Source organism: Maniola hyperantus, chromosome 9 (genome assembly GCF_902806685.2).
Source record: "Maniola hyperantus chromosome 9, iAphHyp1.2, whole genome shotgun sequence".
Lineage (NCBI taxonomy): Eukaryota > Metazoa > Arthropoda > Insecta > Lepidoptera > Nymphalidae > Maniola > Maniola hyperantus.
Genome location: NC_048544.1, coordinates 12,079,581 through 12,098,142, shown reverse-complemented (window position 1 = coordinate 12,098,142; position 18,562 = coordinate 12,079,581). Strand labels below are relative to the sequence as shown.

Here is an 18,562-nt window from a genome sequence, read left to right as displayed (position 1 = left end):
AAATATATTTTAATGGTCCATGATTCTGATATAGGTATTCAGATACAGTTAGATACCTACTTGTTTATAGAAACTCAATTACCGCTTGATAGCGTTTTTTCCAGTGTAACTAAAATTTTCATTGAAATTAAATTTCAATCTTCAATTTGGTAGATCCAAGGTAGATGATCTATCTCTGACATTTCACTCCATCATAAAATTGTAAGTACCTACCTTATCAATTTTGAATTCAAAATTGTACAAGCTCTTTGAAACGTCAAACAACAAACGAATCCCATTACAATAATTATGTATCTAATACTTAATCAGTAAGTAGCAGGTAATGTTTCTGTGCCGTTATATATAATGAATCAAGAGCCAGCGCGTTCGCCATCTTCGTTATTTTATAAAAGCTGAAAGATTCTCTGCGTATTGTCCCCAACACAGGGAGGCACGATCAGCGACTATAGGAAGTTGGAACAGGTAATAAAGGTGTAAAAAAACTTACGTCAAAGTATAAACTTAAACCTTTAAACTTTTAAAGCGTCTGGCAGGGGTTTGCCACGAAAGTGTCTGGCAATGCATGACGCGATTTCTAATACTAATCCTAGAAAATAGACTTTATACTTTAACGTAAGATCTATACTCCTTTATTACCTGTTATTATCTCTCAAAGCCACCATGATCCAAACTTGATGATGATTTAATGATGGAGAGTGCTCTAAAGAGCTTTTTGACCTCATTCCACCCTCTTTTTTCTACAACTGCACCGCGCGCCACCGTAAGGAATTTCACCCTCACCATCTGGGTGTCTGGTGCACTTCAACCGTCCGCTGCGCCAGATCCTTCTTTCCACGCACGTGCAAACTGTGGAACCAACTCCCATCGGCGGTGTTCTCACTAAATTATAACATGGGGTTATTCAAGGGGCGGACCAACATATACCTAAAAGGCCGGCAATGCATCGGCGGCTCCTCTGGTGCTGCAAATGTTCATAGGCGGCGGTAATCACTTAACATCAGGTGACCCGCCTGCTAGTTTGCTCGCTATATCTATATATTAAAAAAAAAAAAACTTCATAGTCGCTGATCGTTCCTCCCTGTGTGGTTGGGGACCATACGCAGAGAAACTTTCAGCTTTTATAAAATAACGAAGGTCTGGCACGCGCTGGCTCTCTCTCTATAAGTGATTGTGACGAAGCACTCTCATAATTGAAACGCAAATAAAGACTCGGGCGGGTTCGGCGGCTCGGCGACATCTGGACCCTCTAATGGAAATGACAAGTCTAATGTAACAACTGAAAACATCCCCGTGGACGGATCTAACAAAGCATTCATTTTCTGATGGCGGTAATCTCGCCCAAGGGCGGCATTGTTCATGATTTTCTACGAGTTTTTTTCACATTTTCTTCTCGGAAAGAATAAAAATACTGAACAGTATTGTCGACGCCGAAGCTCGCGCCGTGATCGTGCAAAAAGGAGCCCCTGGATGACAACGAAATGACGGGAGCGTCCGGGTGGCCTCCCTCCCCCACTTGTAAAAATGTCGCCTGGGGAGGGGCAGCGTGCCTACAAGACGGCATTTTTACACCCGTCTCCGAACCGAAACGTTCTATTCACCCATTCCTTCCTACACCAAAATAGACTGTAAAGACCCACAATAAGATCCATGGAGACAAGCTCGCTACTGACTTGACTTTTTAAAACACGAACTTGTGTTTGCGATAAATCGATAAGTATATAGGTATACGATAAGAGGAGATGGAGCACAAATTGCACGGATTTTACAGCTCTCAGTGACGAGAGGGGGGAGCCGTTTCCGACGGCTGTTTTAGGAAATATGAAATTTTCGGTTCCCATTCAACGTTCGATGTTTTCGCTCCGAGAGCAATTAGACGAAGCTCTCTCTTCCGATATCGAGTGACAAATTGTACAAGAAAGAGCAAAAGCATAAACCACAATGTTTTTGCTAAGTTTTCAATTATTGCAGAATTTAAAAAGGTTTGGAAACATAGAGATAAAATATTAGATTGGAGACTAGTCTCTTCTTTCCTTGTTTGGTGCCTTTTTGAAGTGTCAGACGAAATTCTCTCTCAGTCAGACGAAATCTTTTTTAAATATGAAACATGTTTGTCTAGAAAAAATCTAAATCAAAACGCATCGCTTGGCATCACATTGGATGGCCTGTGTAAAGAATGCTACTACCTACAGGATATCTTTTAAACAGCTGAATAGGCATCTTGAAGGCAAAAGCGGTCCCATCTTAGACCACATCATCACTTCCCAGTTCCCATCAGGTGTTATTGTAATCAAGATTGTGCCTATAGTGAAAAACAAACCAGGCAATGGCGAGTCGGACTCGCACACGAAGGTTTCCATCGTACAAGAATAAACAATATTATTTTTTCATTTGCATGGTAGAAATTTTGATTCTTTTATTATTTATTGGTAAGTATAGCGGGCAGCGGCACTGTGAAAGTTTCAACAATCTACGTATTAGGTATTGGTACGGTTCGTGAAATACGGCCCGCTGATAGACAGACAAACAGACAGACGGACGGCACGTTGGCACCCTTCGGTTACGTACCTACCCTTGAAAAAGTATGTTTTCGGCATAAATATATTGTCAACTAGATGATGCCCGCGACTTCGTCTGCGTGAATTTAGGTTTTTAAAAATCCTGTGGGAACTCTTCAATTTTCCGATATAAAAAGTAGCCTATGTCTTTCCCCGGGATACAAGCTATCTCTGTACTAAATTTCGTCAAAATCGGTTGAACGGTTGAGCCGTGAAAAGCTAGCAGACAGACAGACAGACACGCACTTTCGCATTTATAATATTATAATATGGTTTTTTTAAAGAATATTAGCCATTTTAATGACTAATATTCCCCATTCCTCTCCAACTAAGCGTCAAGCTTGTGCTAGGAGCTAGGAGTAGGTACGACAATAGTGCAACGGGCGGGGTTTGAACCGTCGACCTTTCGATTTTCAGTCCACTCCTTTAACCGTTGAGCTATTGAGGCTAATATGGATTAATTAATATGGATTGGACAAATAACAAGAATAAAAATATATTTCCAGATCGCATGAGTCAAGAGCAAGCCTCGACGTCCTTCGCGCAGCATCCCGAGCTGAACCAACTGGATGGAGCTTTGGAATACATTGCGAGCCCGCAAAAGAGCGCAATCGAATCACCAGAGGCGTTCTTCTCAAAGAAAATCCATGGTGAGTTCAAATTATCCTTATGATGACCGCGACTTCGTACGCGTGGATTTAGGTTTAAAATCCCGAGCGAACTCTTTGATTTTCCGGCATAAAAAGTAGCCTATGTCACTCTCCAGGTATACCCATACAAAACCCACTACAAAAACTATACAAGTATACCCATTGATGTTGGAAGCCCCCTTATTCTATGACTATGCCTAGTGCCTACCCATTGCAAAACATACGGTCCGGTAGATCCGTTGCGAGTTGCGACGTTATTGAAGGACAAACCAATAAACCAACAAACAAACACACTTTCGCATTTGTAATATGGGTACTGATTTATAGACGATCTTTCAAAAATCCTGTGAGAACTCTCTAGGATGTATAATATTAGTATGGATTCAGTAATGTAGTACAAATCGTAAGCATAGGAATGAGTAGCATAGAAATGATCCACAAACAAGCATAACATGGATATAATACCGCCTCTAAAAAAAAATTAAACTCAAAATCTGCGCCGGCGCAATCCTCACGCTCGGATGCCTTACCATATTCAAATTATCGGAGCTGTCGATCAGGGCGCGAACAACGCGAGCGCACAATGCTGGCGTAAAATTAGATGTACCTATTACGATTCTACAAATGGTTCCCTTTGTTCGTGGGCGCATCTGCCCAGCGATTGTGTGGAATTAGATTTCAAGTGTTCTTTTTTTAGGGTTCCGTACCCGAAAGGTTCCAACGGGACCCTATTACTAAGCCTCCGCTGTCCGTCCGTCCGTCTGTCTGTCTATCAGCGGACTGTGTCTCGTGAAACGTAATAAGTACCTAGGTAGAGAATTGAAATTTTCGCAGTAGGTATGTGTATTTTTTATTGCCGCTATAACAACAAATAATGATAATCCTAATAATACTTACCTATTATAAATGTGAAAGTGTCGGTACGTGGATGTTTGTTACTCAATCACGCCAAAACTACTGGACGGATTTGGCTGAAATTTGGAATGGAGATAAGTATATACCCTGGATTAATACATAGGCTACTTTTTATCCCGGAAAATAAAAGAGTTCCCGCGGTATTTAAAAAAACGTAAATCCACGCTTACGAAGTCGCGGGCATCAGCTAGATAAATAAGTTGCAAAGCGGCCGTCAGGAAAATTAAAAAAAATTAAAAAGTGTAATTTCTTTTACGATAGTATCTACCAACCTACAGAACTCTACATGTGCGAGTCCGGCTCACACTTAACAAATTTTTATTTTTTTATTTATCGGCATCAACGGTAGCCTGCATGTCTGTCGATTTAACATCCCTTTGATTGATTCTGATTGTCTGTTTTGCTGTGGGATGTTTGTGACTGTCTAAAATATCTGCGGATTGTTTATTTATTTACCTACTACTTATTCCCGCGACTTCGTCCGCGAGGACTACACAAATTTCAAACCTCCTTAGGAATTGAATTTTCAATAATCCTTTCTTAGCGGATGTCTATTGTCTACGTCAGAATAGCTATCTGCATGCCAAATTTCAGCCCGGTCCGTCCAGTTGTTTGAGCTGTGCGTTGATAGATCTGTCAGTCCGTCAGTCAATCAGCTTTTCCTTTGATATAGATAGGTACCTAATGTATAGATATCATCAAATTAAGCTAAAGTAGTGGAGTGAGACAAACAGCCACATAGGTATTTTGTAACACTAACGATAAAGACCTCATTTTATTAATACAGCTGACCTGCCCCGGCTTCGCTCGGGTGGAGTTTAGAAAATTGAGGGGGAGGTTGAATTAAATTTTTCTCTCCGTAAGAACCATCCTCGTACCTACTTCAAGGAATATTATAAAAAAAGAATTAGCGAAATCGGTTCAGCGGTTCTCGAGATTTGCGATGAGCAACACATTTAGTGATTCATTTTTATATTATAGAAGATGATTGTCGTCAAGCTAGATATAGGTAAGTAAGTAGGTAGTTCATGTGTAGTGATTTCTTGACATAGCCATAATTCAAACTGTATACTCCACTGCTGGACATAACCATTTTGGAAAGCTCGCCACCACACACTGTCCTCGTCTTGCTCATCCATCCACTACCCGCCACCTTTTAAAGATAAGTTCTTATGATATGTCCAAACTCCAAACTCTACTTACTATCACTTCGGTTATCGTGAGCTCACGCACACTCCCAAGACGAGTTCTAAAACATGTCAACATACAGGAACAACGGGAGGAATTGTGGAAATTATTCATTACCGTTTGGAAGTGTTCAGGTGTGCGTGTCGCGCTCGGCCAATCGTCACCTTCCGTGTGAAATGTGGGCGGAGTCCACACCCGCCGCGTCAACCACGCGATCGATTCCAAGCGGACTTATACATATTTACCCAAGATCTCTTTGCGTCAAGAAACTTTTATGTGGACTTGGAGTTAGCGATTAATCTAATTATGTAAAAGGAAAAGGTGACTGACTGACTGACTGACTGACTGACTGATCTATTAACGCACAGCTCAAACTACTGGATGGATCGGGCTGAAATTTAGCATGCAGATAGCTATTATGACGTAGGCATCCGCTAAGAAAGAATTTTTGAAAATTCAACCCCTATAAGGGGTGAAATAGGGGTTTGAAATTTGTGTAGTCCACGTGGACGAAGTCGCGAGCATAAGCTAAGTAGTCTATATTATGAAGGAACAGACCTAGTCTGTCCTGTTGGAACTGGCTGTAAACTAAATTGTTTACATTTAAATATATTATTCTTATTCTTATTTTTTCAAAAATCCTCTGTTTTACGTTTGATGACTTATTTACTCACTTCAAATATACCTAAGTATATCTCAAACAGGACATCCAAGTTTTTCTTTTAACTGATATTTTTCTTATAAATTCAAAATATCCCAACAAGTCCTAATGGGATTTTCCACTATAAAAATATTATTCATACAGATATTATAAATGCGAAATATGCATCCGTATGCATTAACACTGTTGCACCAAATAAAATATAGTTTTAGTAATGTATGAATATATATATAGTATAGTATAAATATAGTATAGTATATAATATAATATAATATAGTATGAATGAGGTCGATGAACTTTGTCAGCCCTAGCACAGACTACGGTCTATTTGGGCTGCAAACTGCCAACACCAGTCGCGGCTTTTTGTCTAGTGCTTTGGTCTGGAAGTGTGGTGTGAATTATTCGCTTTTTTTTGTCTAAATAAAAAAAAATAAAAAATAAAAAAATAAGAAAGTGTGTCTGTCTGTCTGTCTACTACTTTTTCACGGCCCATCCGTTCAACCGATTTTAATGAAATTTGATACAGAGATAGCTTACATCCCGGAGAAGGACATAGGCTTTTTATCCCGGAAAATCAAAGAGTTCCCCCGGGATTTTTATAAACTTAAATCCACGTGGATAAAGTCGCGGGCATCATCTAGTGCTTATACCTATATAAAAGAAGAAACTGACTAACTGACCTATCATGAAACTGATTGGTAGGTATGTTTCCAGTATCTAAAACTAAGTAGGTATTCGGTCGTAAAATTACAGGCACCAATATCATCCGTGGATGTTAGGAATAGACAATTCGATTAATTAATATTATTACAAACAACTTTAAAAGATTTTGACTATAGGTAAGGTAAAGCTTAATAAATAAATTATTTTTTACAATTTTGCAGTAGGTAAATATTTTAATCTGAATTTTATTTTAAATGTTTGATAAAACATACCCGACTAAATACTACGAATAAATTGAACATACATAACATACTACGAATAAATTGAAATGGGGAATTTAAAAATACTTAGTTTAACAATAGATACTTAGAGGTAACACAAATACGAACATTTTTGTGTCTCTAATGCAATTAGTTGGCGTATATCTATTAAGATCTAAACTCAAAACATCCTGTATATTACGCAAACGAAAACATTGTTAGCGTTATTGTTAGAAATGAAGTTCATATTTCGCAAGAGACTCGTGTTTCGAAGTTCCCTTCCTACTTCAAATTGGCGTCGTTGGAAACTCTGGCATAACGATTCATTCTTTAGATTAATTTTGCCAATTTAAATATAGATAAATAACTAAATATAGGCATATAACTACCTATCTATGTATTGTATGAGGAAAGTGAAATTAGAAAGGATTGACGTGATATCTTGCATGGGTATAGACTAAGACCTGGAGACTGACAAAGGCTACTTTTTATTCTGGAAAATCAAGGAGTTCCCACGGGATTTTTGAAAACCTAATTCCACGCGGATGAAGTCGCGGGTCATCAGCTAGTCACAATATATGAAAGAACAGTGCTATTCAGTCCATTAACAGACGATTTTCCTAAGTATATGTACTTAGTCATAAAAGGCGAAACAGACTATAACTTTCACATCAACGTAGAGCTCAAACTGGGTGTAGAATTTTGAGATTTTACATGTGTACCTACTTTAAAACATTATAAAAATCATTTTAACAAAAATTCTCAGTTGAAGTCTATCTACCTACTACTTACAGATTTACTGCGCTCGAGAGGATGTCAACAAGCGTAAAACGCAAAATCTCAAGTCTAGATTACTTTTTTAATTGCTCGTACTTTTGCTAGCCCTCGTACAGTGAGGGCTAGACGAAGCACAGAAACAAAGTGCTACATCAGTATCGCATACATTACCTGACTAACTAGCTGCTTAAGAAGAAAAAAGCTTGATAAAGCTGGTCTTTTATTCTATACCTACACCAGTATCTTTCGCTTCAAGCTTCTTTAAACTCTGTATCAACATTAGAAATATATAATTTAATTCTACAGTTTTACCTCCAATATTTGCAATAACAATTCACCTTTTTATAACCTTTGTCAAAATTGTTTAACGCAAAAATCCTCAGCTGAAATCCATCTACTATAAAATTACTGTGAGTCGAGAGGATGTCAACAAGCTACAACGCAAAATCTCAAGTCTAGATTATACTTTTTAATTGCATGTACTTTTGCCAGCCCTCGTACAGTGAAGGGCTAGACGAGGCCCTAAAACAAAGTGCTGCGTAGGTATTGCATACATTACATAGATTAGGCTTAAGAAGAAAAAAGTTTCATCAAGCTTTTTAAAAACATTAGTGGTATAAACTCTTCTGAAAATTTGCTCTCTGGATTTACCTCCAACTTTTGCAATGACAGTTCACCTTTATAAAATCTTTGTAAAAATATTTGAACAAAAAAATCCTCAGCTGAAATCCATCTACTACAGAATTACTGCGCATCGAGAGGATGTCAACAAGCGTACAACGTATAAAATCTCAAGTCTAGATTACTTTTTTAATTGCTCGTACTTTTGCCAGCCCTCGTACAATGAAGGGCTAGACGAGGCACTGAAACAAAATGCTGCGTATCGCATACAATATTTCATTACAAGGGATTCTTTAAAAGTGAAACCGTGACATTTCCCCTCTACATTTAGGCACCTAAACCTTTCGCAAACAATATTGAGAGCAGTACGCGAGTAAATGAACAGGGGGTGGGGTCCTAAACAAAAGGTGCTAGCCTACCCTCCCTCGGCCACATCGACCCGACCTGAAGGGTGGATAGTAGGGTGACCACGGTCCCGGGACCACGGCATATCCAGATTAACATGTTTCTGTACTGCCATATTTATTTTAGAAAATCGAGTGTTCTTTTTGCTTTTCATGTGGCATGTCCCTCCTAGTCTTGATTCTCATCTACCTGAGAAATGAATGAATGGATGAATCATGAAACTGATCAAATCTGTTTGAAAAAAGTTTGAGTAAGTAACTACAAATTTTTTGCCTGCATATTTTGTATGAAAACGGCTCAATAAGCGTAGTTCGCTGTTCTACTTCTAAATAATATTCTTGTTACCACTACCTGACCGGCCCCGGCTTTGATCGGTCAGTTCTCGCTTCACTCATAAAGCGAAAATATATATTCCCTATTAGCTGATGCCCGCGACTTCGTACTCGTTGATTTAGTTTTTCGAAAATCCCGTTGGAACTCTTTGATTTTCCGGGATAAATAGTAGCCGATGTCACTCTCCAGGTCTTTAACTATAACCATGCAAAAAATTACGCCGATCAGTTGCTCTGTTGCGGCGTGATTGAAGGACAAATCTACAAACCAATAAACCAACAAACAAACACACTTTCGCATTTATAATATGGGTAGGTACCTACTTACCTAGTTATCCTCTGGGAATTTTGATTTTGAACTAGTCTACACTATAAAGAGAAGCTTTGTGCAAAATTCAACTTTCTGGGCTGGGCGTTGGCACGAGTCAGTCAGTGAGTGAGTCAGGACTTTCTTTTTTATATCATGTTACTATTAGTTGATTATTATTTACCTACTGTATGTATCCTTCTCCTCCTCCTGCATTCTATAATTTAACTTTTATCAATTGCTTCTAACGCGTCTAAGGAATTCCGTTCTACTTCAGTAGAATCCGTACAGTCCTTTAAGCTTAAAAACTCATGGTCGCCGTATTCCCAGGGCGGTTGTGCTTTTTCGCAGCTTGTGTCACTTGTGCGGGGCGCGGGCGCGGCGGCCGACACTGCGGGCGTCGGGATCCGGCGTCCGGGCGCCGCGTCGCCATGGCAACGACACCGCGACACCCCCCCGACTCACACCAGCCCACCGACCACTCGCCCACAGCCAGGGCTTGCGACTTTCCCTTGATATTTTCATCCACGTGTATTTGCCAAAGCGCCTTGAACACTTTGGGCCAGCGTGTTGGGCCAAAGCAAAGAACTGAGCTAACGTATCTATTTCTATACCGCCTATAATAATAATGTATAGGTACTGGGAATCGGGGTACTTGGATATTGGTTATGGTCGAACTATCAACGAACCCATTACCGAATATAACCCAACACGAAATCCAATCATCCCGACCCAAGCAGTCTTGTCTGCTAAACCTTAAGAGTGTTTTTGTAAAGTTTGAAGCTGCAGGGTGCAAGCAAAGCAAGCCGGTTACATCCGTAGCAGCGTAGGTGAAGCCGAGTGAAGAGACGACCGAAGAAATCTACTATTGCCATTTTAAAATCTTTCGTTACCCATTTGAAAATTTTACATCATCATCACGTTTTATTCCCAAAACCATCATTTAGGTACTAATCCTCATTGGTAAAAATAAAATGTAGCATGCACCAAACTCTAAATGGTAACCTAAGACCCTGGTTAGGTAAAAATTACCCATGCCATTACGACAATTGCCATATTCTGTCATCTAATCTATGACCTCTGCCTCTCAAAGTTAAAATCCTAATTATTATAAGTTATTTTAGTGCCCTATCTAATTTAAATGAAGACCTGACTATAACATTATACTTAGTGGGGACGACGTAAAAAGTTTTAGACAAAGTCCACCGAAAAGTTTTTAGCCTTAGACAATCGAACCATGAAGGTCTCCACGACACAGGTTCTCTCTTTCACCGTCATACCTACTCCTTATTGCCAATGGTCGTGACTCTTTATGGTCGGAGTTTTTATGAGATACCTAATAATGCGGTAGGTTCCCAGATCGTTCTGAAAGTTTACCGAGTGTGCAATCTAACGGCAAGGGTTTTAGCAAAGAAAAACAATGACCTGATAAAATAACATTCGTCGTTGACAACCCTACCCCACCCCGACAAAACCACCCTTATAAACAACGACACACGGCCCACGATTGCTCACTTATATACCCGATACATAAGGGTACATTACATAAGACGGTACGGTCAGGCGATGTAAATAGCGCGAGATAACTTGGAGGGTCTAATGGAATAGGGAATCGTGTTTTGGAAAGTGGCCCGGAGAGAATGTTCTGGGTTATGTTCATTGAGTTAAATGAGCCAGGAGGAGCAAGCCTCGCACTAAGCCGTAGTAGGCGTGAAAAAACATATATGTACCAAATGTTGAAAAGAAACTGTGCTTTATTTTACACAACACCAAAGAACATAACTGCAGAAACAAATGCACAATAGGCGGCCTTATCGCTAAGAATCGACCTCTTTCAGGTAACCTAGAAAAGGAAATAAAAACAGAAAATATATGGAGTTTAGGTGAAGATACATTTTGTAAATAAATAGAGAAGCAATAAATAATAAATATAAAGACGTAGCTTGGAACTAAACTAATAAGTATCTATATACTATATAGGTAATATAAGTACTAATAAGTAAGGTATCTAATAAGCCCGTTGAATATCTATCTCTCAGGGTCTGTATAGACGACAGACATTGTCCGCGGAGGACAAAAATTTATCACCTAAGAACTATCGCATAACCCAGGACATTACCTAAGGTATTCTCTCTTGTTTGTGCAGACTCTTGGGACCTGCCAGACGAATGATTATTATTATTGTGCGCGGAGAATAAAAATTTATCACTTTAGATCTGCATCGCAACGCACACAGTGGACTATTACGGCGAAAAGACGAAGGACTTTTGTCCTGACAGTAGTCTGAGCAGGTCCTTAAGTTGTTTTAAAAAAATGATGCTTCGCCTCGGCGCCACTCCACTGTGTTGCTGTACGACACCAGCCAGGTTGAGGTCATTTTGCAGAACATCTCTTACTCTAGAAACATGGCAACTCTCGGTTGATAGGCTACCCTGCCATGTTAAGTGAAAGTCGATAGGGGATTATGTCGAGAATTTGATTATTCGAGCGTTCAAGTACGACGCACTTCGCTGGAGGTTCAGTTATATGAGTAATTGCCATTTTGTCATCCATTACGTGCCAAACGGAATTTAAGATTCGTTCAGTAGGTATACAGTGTACGGTTCTGACTAGAGATAGCACTGTACGTATTTTGTACAAGGCCTTTGGTAGGAAAGACAAGGAAGTCCTTGCAGTTCTTGAAAGTAGGCTTCTACGAGTACCATTTACCAACTACCATCTCAATACTTAATACCTGCGCTCCGCTTCAAGAAAGTCTGAAAGTCGATTGTGGGAATGAGTTTAATCTTTTATATCAAAATTCGGCTATCATTTTTTGACTTGCCTTTACACAAGTTTAAAATCTATTAAGCTCCTGCAAAGAGCAAAACATGATTTTTTCAGGAAATAGAATAGAATAATACTTATACGTACCTAATATTATATGCACTTTTTAATTTGCAAGGCGGGCATTTAGGCATTAGAAATACTTAAATTTAATTTTAACTCTCTACCTATTACGGTTCTTGAGATACAGCCCGCTAACAGACAGACAGACAGACAGACGGACAGCGGTGGATTGGTAATTATGGTCCCGTTGGCGTCGTTCGGGTTTGGAACCCTAAAAAGATTTCGTTGACATCTAGGTAAATTAGATAAATCATAATACACCAAGGTAGGCCTACTGGTCTCTGGACCATTATAATTTTTTCGTCTGGATCTGTTTTATTTATTTTTTGCCAATTTCACACTTTAGCAATAAAAAAATTACTAATCACATTAATCCGAAAGATTTAAATATATATTCCATGCAGCATTCGATTCATGTCAGCACAATAGGTATCTTGACTGCAATAATTTCCAACAAATTAAATCTTCACCTTCAGAGTCGATCTTCTATCGCCAATTCTATTGAACCAATTGGAAAATTCTTGTTACAGTTTTATCAAAACCTACAGCCGTTGTAGTCTGCAAAAAATTACAAATATAATATTAAAATAATTAAATGCCAGTCAAGTGCGAGTCGGACTCGCACACGAGGAGTTCCGTACCGTCGTACAACTATGTATGTACCTACCTACATTTTAATTATTTATTTAATTTGCATGGCGGCCATTTTGAAATTAGCTTTTTGGTTTTTTATTTTTTGTTATTATAGCGGTTATAAATTTCTACTCTCTACCTATTAAGTAGGTACGGTTTATGTCACTGGTGTCACTGGCAGACACACGCGGATATCTGTAATTATATGTATTTGCTGTCCCTTTTTGATGCTCCCTGCGGAAAACGATAACACCAGATTTGAACTTGTCAATATAGTCTAGTTCAGAGATTATGTACAACAGAATAAGCCACATTATCCCCAAGACGTATCTACGCAGTCATTACTCGATTTCACTAATATTATAAAGACGAAAGTTTGTATCTGTGTGTGTATATGTTTGTTGCTCTTTCATGCAAAAACTACTGGGCGGATTTGGCTGAAATTTGGAATGGAGATAGATTATACCTTGGATTAACACATACGCTACTTTTTATCCCGTAAAAATCCATGGTTCCCACGGGATTTTTTAAAAATATATCCACGTGGATAAAGTTGCGGGCATCGTCTACAATTATAGATATAATCTCAACATCACAATATACTAACCACAACAAGTTTGTCCGGATGAAATTCTCGTATGTGTTTTGATGTCCTTCCGTTATTTTCAATCTGTGTGTGCGTCATTATGTTCCCTTCCAAAGTTATTAGCGCCTCAACCTTGGAAAATTACATTTATTTAATTTTAATCCATATAAATAAATTAAATTATACATTCATAAATATATAAAAGGAAAAGGTGACTGACTGACTGATCTATCAACGCACAGCTCAAACTCACGGATTAGCACGGATCGGGCTGAATTTTTTTCATGCATATAGCTATTATGACGTAGCCATCCGCTAAGAAAGGATTTTTGAAAATTCAACCCCTAAGGGGATGAAATAGGGGTTTGAAATTTGTGTAGTCCACGCGGACGAAGTTGCGAGCATAAGCTAGTCTGTTGATAAGTTACTTTGCAACGTTGTTATTTGTTAAAAGTTGTAAGGTCTTTTTTGCCAAATGGCAACCCTGGTCTAGTGCGGACTGGCAGTCTTCACACTTGAGCCTTTGAGAATATTATGGAACTCTCAGGCATACAGGTTTCCTCAACATGTTTTTTTTCACTGTTAAAGCAAGTGACTGTAGTAGTACACGGGTCTCCTCTCAGAGTGAGAAGAGCTTTGGCCATAGTCTACCACGCTGGCCATGTGCGGACTCGTAGACTTCACACACCTTTGAGAACATTATGGATAACTCTCAGGCATGCAGGTTTTCTCGCGATGTTTTCCTTCACCGTTAAAGCAAGTGATATTTAATTAGGTAGGTACTTAAAACGCACATAACTCCGAAAAGTTAGAGGTGCGTGCCCGGGATCGAACCACCGACCTCCGATTAGAAGGCGGACGTCCTAACCACTAGGCTATCACAGCTTTCCTTACCACTAGGCTATCACAGTCGGACAAAGTGCCTCAATAGCTCAAAGGGTACGGGAGTGGACTGAAAACCGAAAGGTCGACGGTTCAAACCCCGCCCGTTGCACTACTGTCGTACCTACTCCTAGCACAAGCTTTACGTTTAGTTGAAGAGGAAAGAAGAATATTAGTCATTTAACATGGCTAACATTCTTTAAAAAAAAAAGTCGGACTGTTAGTAATATACCTTGACACCGTCTGCTTTCGTCTCCTCGAACTTCTCACCAGGCATAAATGTACATGCGGAGTTGGCTAACTTGGATTTCAAGGCGAATGTGTATGTGCCGTCCTCGTTGCGCGTCAAACAGTGGATTGGTCTCAAGTTAACTGCTGCTTTTCGAGAAATGTAGCCCATTCCTGGAGTCAATGAATTTGATATACTTACATGATCAAATGAAGTTAAAATATGGGTACAGATATTTTAAAACATTTTTAAACGTCCGTCCTATCCATTCTTATTTGAATGGGTTTGCCTTAATTTTGTCTTTAACTTAAATGTTTCTTTAAAAAAACCTAAATTACCTACCTACCTAAAATTTAAAAATGAAATAAAGGTTTTATTACTATCGTATTATTTATCTTAATTAATAAAGAATAAATAAAGGTTTTATTATTATCTTAATCTTCTATGATATAAAAATGAATCACTAAATGTGTTGGTCATCGCAAATCTCGAGAACAGCTGGACCGATTTCGCTAATTCTTTTTTTATAATATTTCTTGAAGTAAGTACGAGGATGGTTCTCACGGAGAGAAAAAATTAAAAAATTTGAATCAACTGTTAGGTGGAACAAAGTTCGCCATGGGCAGCTAGTTATTAATATAATAGGTATATAACTCGCTAATGCTCGCGACTTCGACCGCGTGGACTACATAAATTTGAAAGTCCTATTTCACCCCCTTAGGGGTTTAATTTTCAAAAACCCTTTCTTAGCGGATGCCTACGTCATATAATAGCTATGTGCATGCTAAATTTCAGCCTGATCCGTCCAGTAGTTTGAGCTGTGCGTTGATAGATCAGTCAGTCAGTCAGTCAGTCACCTTTTCCTTTTATGTTTACCTTTTTTAGATTTGGTAAGTAAAGTATTTAGCCAACTTCAAAACACTCAACTTTATCTTCGAAAATTTACATAAATGATGATAAGCATACCAAAATAATATATTCATTAGAATTCAACACATCCATACCCATAAACAGTAGATATTCCTCAAAATACTCTTGCGATACCATAACATACTGTTTCCCTATAAACTCTTCCATGGCACATCGACCGATCACACTCCACCGCACATCACGACTAAATACTATCTGTTACGTGAATGCGAGATAACGACGCTATCTCGTGATAACCGGTTCTAATCCATAAGGATGTATCTATAATCTTATAATTTATATTTATGCGCGTGCATATGCGTTTCCGCTCGGATTTTTATCGATATACTTATTACCGCTTAACTTAGTGGTGCATGATTCTATAAATTAGGTGCAGTTTAAAATGAAAACGCGCTGAGCTGAAAAATATACTTACGGCAGTTTTTATAGGCTCGAAAACTAAACTGCACTCGGGCTCGTAAGAAGTTATGCTTTGGAGAATAAACGTCCTTCCGGCTGCTGTTGCTAGGCAAGCGCGCTCCAACTGAGACCTTCCCATCAGGCATGATTGTCGAGAAGCGCAAGCCTATTCTTGTACAAAACACAACCCTAAAAGGTTTTAAGGTAGCGTCTATTCTACTGCGCCCATAGTAGCTGATCTGCGGGATGATTCGCTAACTCCTAACTCAGTGTCTAACACTGAATGATATCCACTGAGCGCATTTGTTTGGTTGTACATTGCTGCCTCATCGAATGATATTAAAATACTTTTTCGTAGAAAAACTTCAATGGATTAAAAATAAATGTCAAATGAGCTCGGTGGCGATCATTTAGTGTTATACACTGAGTTAGCGAATCAGTAGGCAGATAAAAATAGGGTCAGCTAGACAATATTTTGATAGCCATCACTCTCGAAAAATGCGTCGATTCGTCAAAACATTTTAGACCAAATATAAACAGTTTAGGAAATATCGTATCGTAAATTGATTCACCTGGCAACCACTTACTTGCAATAACTTGATTAATGAAATATTATTATTTTCAGGTGAAAGGAGCATATACGATTCACCACAAAAACAGAATACAAGTACCAATGCCGTAAACAAGAGACAAGAGCCTCACAATGATTCCTTCGACAGTAAGTTAACAAGATTTTTACATACTTATTCTTCTCGATTGCACGTAGGCTTGACATCGCACTACTATGTGCTACCATAGTCATTTCATCATCGTCAATCGGCAGATATCCACTGCTGCCCTGCACATGGTCTCTTGTAGGGACTTCCACACGCCGCGATCTTGCACCGCTTGTTTCCTGCGACACGTTTGACGTTATGGTGCGTGGTGGTGCGAGGTAGCCACTCCAGCACCTCGGTACCCCAACGTCTGTCGGTTTTTCGAATGTGTTTATGTGCCTTACTCATTGCCACTATAGAATCGCAACCCGTTGCGCTATGTGGGTTACTTTACGGTCTACGAATCTTCTAATTTCTGGTATGATCACGTAGAGAAACTGCAAGCATAGCTCTCTCCATCGCCCGCTGAGTGACTCTGAGCTTTCTTATGAGGCCCATAGTCTAACTCTGAAGACTTGAACAGATCAAAGGATGAGGGGTACTGACAACTGTATGCCCAGCAGAAAACGTGACACAGGGCCTGGAAGAACCCTGTACAGCCGCCAATTATATCAAGAAGAAGAAGTATGACCAGCAGAAAGCATATTATGCTTGTACAATTTTGAATATAAGAAACTGTATGAAACATGGCACACTCCAGAGCGCGACAGCAGCAATACGACTCCTAGGCGCTCATAAAGTCCATTGTAGTTCAATTTCTAGCAGCCGCATTGGGCTCTTTTCCGTCGCGCGTTATGTAGGTATGTTTGACGTTTCAATCAGAGGACTCAGAGAGAAATCTACCCAAGTGTAAAAAAATCCCTTCACAGTTTGATGATCAAGATGCACGGTGTACATTCTGAATGAATACTTGGGCTCGTATAAAATGATATAAATAGATATGTAAGTAAAATCTTGCAATGACTGCACTGATTCAAAATGGCGACGAGCGTTGACAATGACGCCATTACGCAGATTACGGCGCCGCGTTCACCCTAAATGAAAGTATTGAAATCGACCCCCTTGTCTAGGGCTGCCCCGTGCATGATTTTTTTGTATGCGTTCGTCGAACACTTGAATCTGATATTATGCATTTTCAGTCTTTTAGTCTCAAAACAGGTTTCTCAATGGAGCCAGATTTTAATCAACGTTCTTACTTTATGAGCTAGTGAATGTTCAATGTTTCTTTTTAATTACTGTATGAAATTAAAAAGAAACATTGAACACAATGTCGAATTCATAAAAAAATTGAAAAGAAGTAGAAAATCAAAAATCCACTATATACATGTTCATAACGTAAAAAATATCTACCAGTAGCTTTAGTATGAAATTTTATATCACACTAGCTGCCCTGGCGAACTTCGTTCCGCCTAGCAGTCGATTCAAATTTTTTAAATTTTTGGCTCCGTAAGACCCATCCTCGTACTTCAAGGAATATTATAAAAAAAGAATTAGCGAAATCGGTTCAGCTGTTCTCGAGATTTGCGATGAGCAATACATTTAGTGATTCATTTTTATATTATAGATCACCCTTGATAGAATGCGAGTGTCGAAACACAGTAACGTCAGAATAAAAAGAGGATTGTAATGTTGCAGAACAATAGAGCAACTTAGTAATTTAGGCGTAAATCTTACCTCTAATAAAGATTGTACTCTAGCCCTTTTTTGAATTACCTATGGTAGATTGAAAGCAATTTAAAAGACCTACTTTTAATTTTTTTCACTTAGAACTATCTAGAGATACGATAAGATAGTGTTACTTTTATTTCAAGACCAGAAACTTACGTATTCAACTTTAGGTCATCTAAAGTTGAATATATAAGTTTCTTTCTTTAGACTCAAAGATAAGTGTCTATTGTTACCCACTAGTGATTTTTAGGGTAGGATAATAATGTTTTGTATTCAAACGAAAACTATCCTCTACGTATCCTGTCACGACAATTGGCAGCCCTACTTGAACGCAACCTCGAGCTACGTCATTCAGA

At 38.9% G+C, this 18,562-nt stretch overlaps 2 protein-coding genes across 5 annotated transcripts in view; one reads left to right on the top strand and one right to left on the bottom strand.

The window, feature by feature from the left end:
• LOC117985032 (Fanconi anemia group J protein-like) overlaps positions 1–18,562 on the top strand; it is a 68,727-nt gene that overhangs the window by 34,792 nt on the left and 15,373 nt on the right. For all 4 annotated transcript variants that reach the window (XM_069500888.1, XM_069500887.1, XM_034971717.2 and 1 more), the window contains exons 3-4: positions 3,062–3,205; positions 16,508–16,600. In XM_069500888.1, coding sequence (XP_069356989.1) covers positions 3,062–3,205; positions 16,508–16,600 — 237 coding nt within the window. The remainder of the gene's footprint in view (positions 1–3,061; positions 3,206–16,507; positions 16,601–18,562) is intronic.
• LOC117985063 (fatty acid-binding protein, muscle-like) lies at positions 12,490–15,695 on the bottom strand. The gene is made up of 4 exons (XM_034971754.2): positions 15,558–15,695; positions 14,557–14,726; positions 13,464–13,574; positions 12,490–12,781 (listed from the first exon to the last, which is right to left on the bottom strand). Exons 1-4 carry the CDS (start codon positions 15,628–15,630, stop codon positions 12,722–12,724), a joined length of 414 nt encoding a protein of 137 aa, XP_034827645.1. The 5' UTR covers positions 15,631–15,695; the 3' UTR covers positions 12,490–12,721.

Bases quoted from the DNA above. Each gene is read 5' to 3' on its own strand.
- LOC117985063 (XM_034971754.2), bottom strand. From the start codon at position 15,630: ATGGAAGAGTTTATAGGGAAACAGTATGTTATGGTATCGCAAGAGTAT. The intron at 14,727-15,557 runs GTATGGATGTGT...CATTGACTCCAG, and splicing joins GGAATATCTACTGTTTATGG to GAATGGGCTACATTTCTCGA. The intron at 12,782-13,463 runs GTTAGTATATTG...AATTTTTTGCAG, and splicing joins ATCCGGACAAACTTGTTGTG to ACTACAACGGCTGTAGGTTT.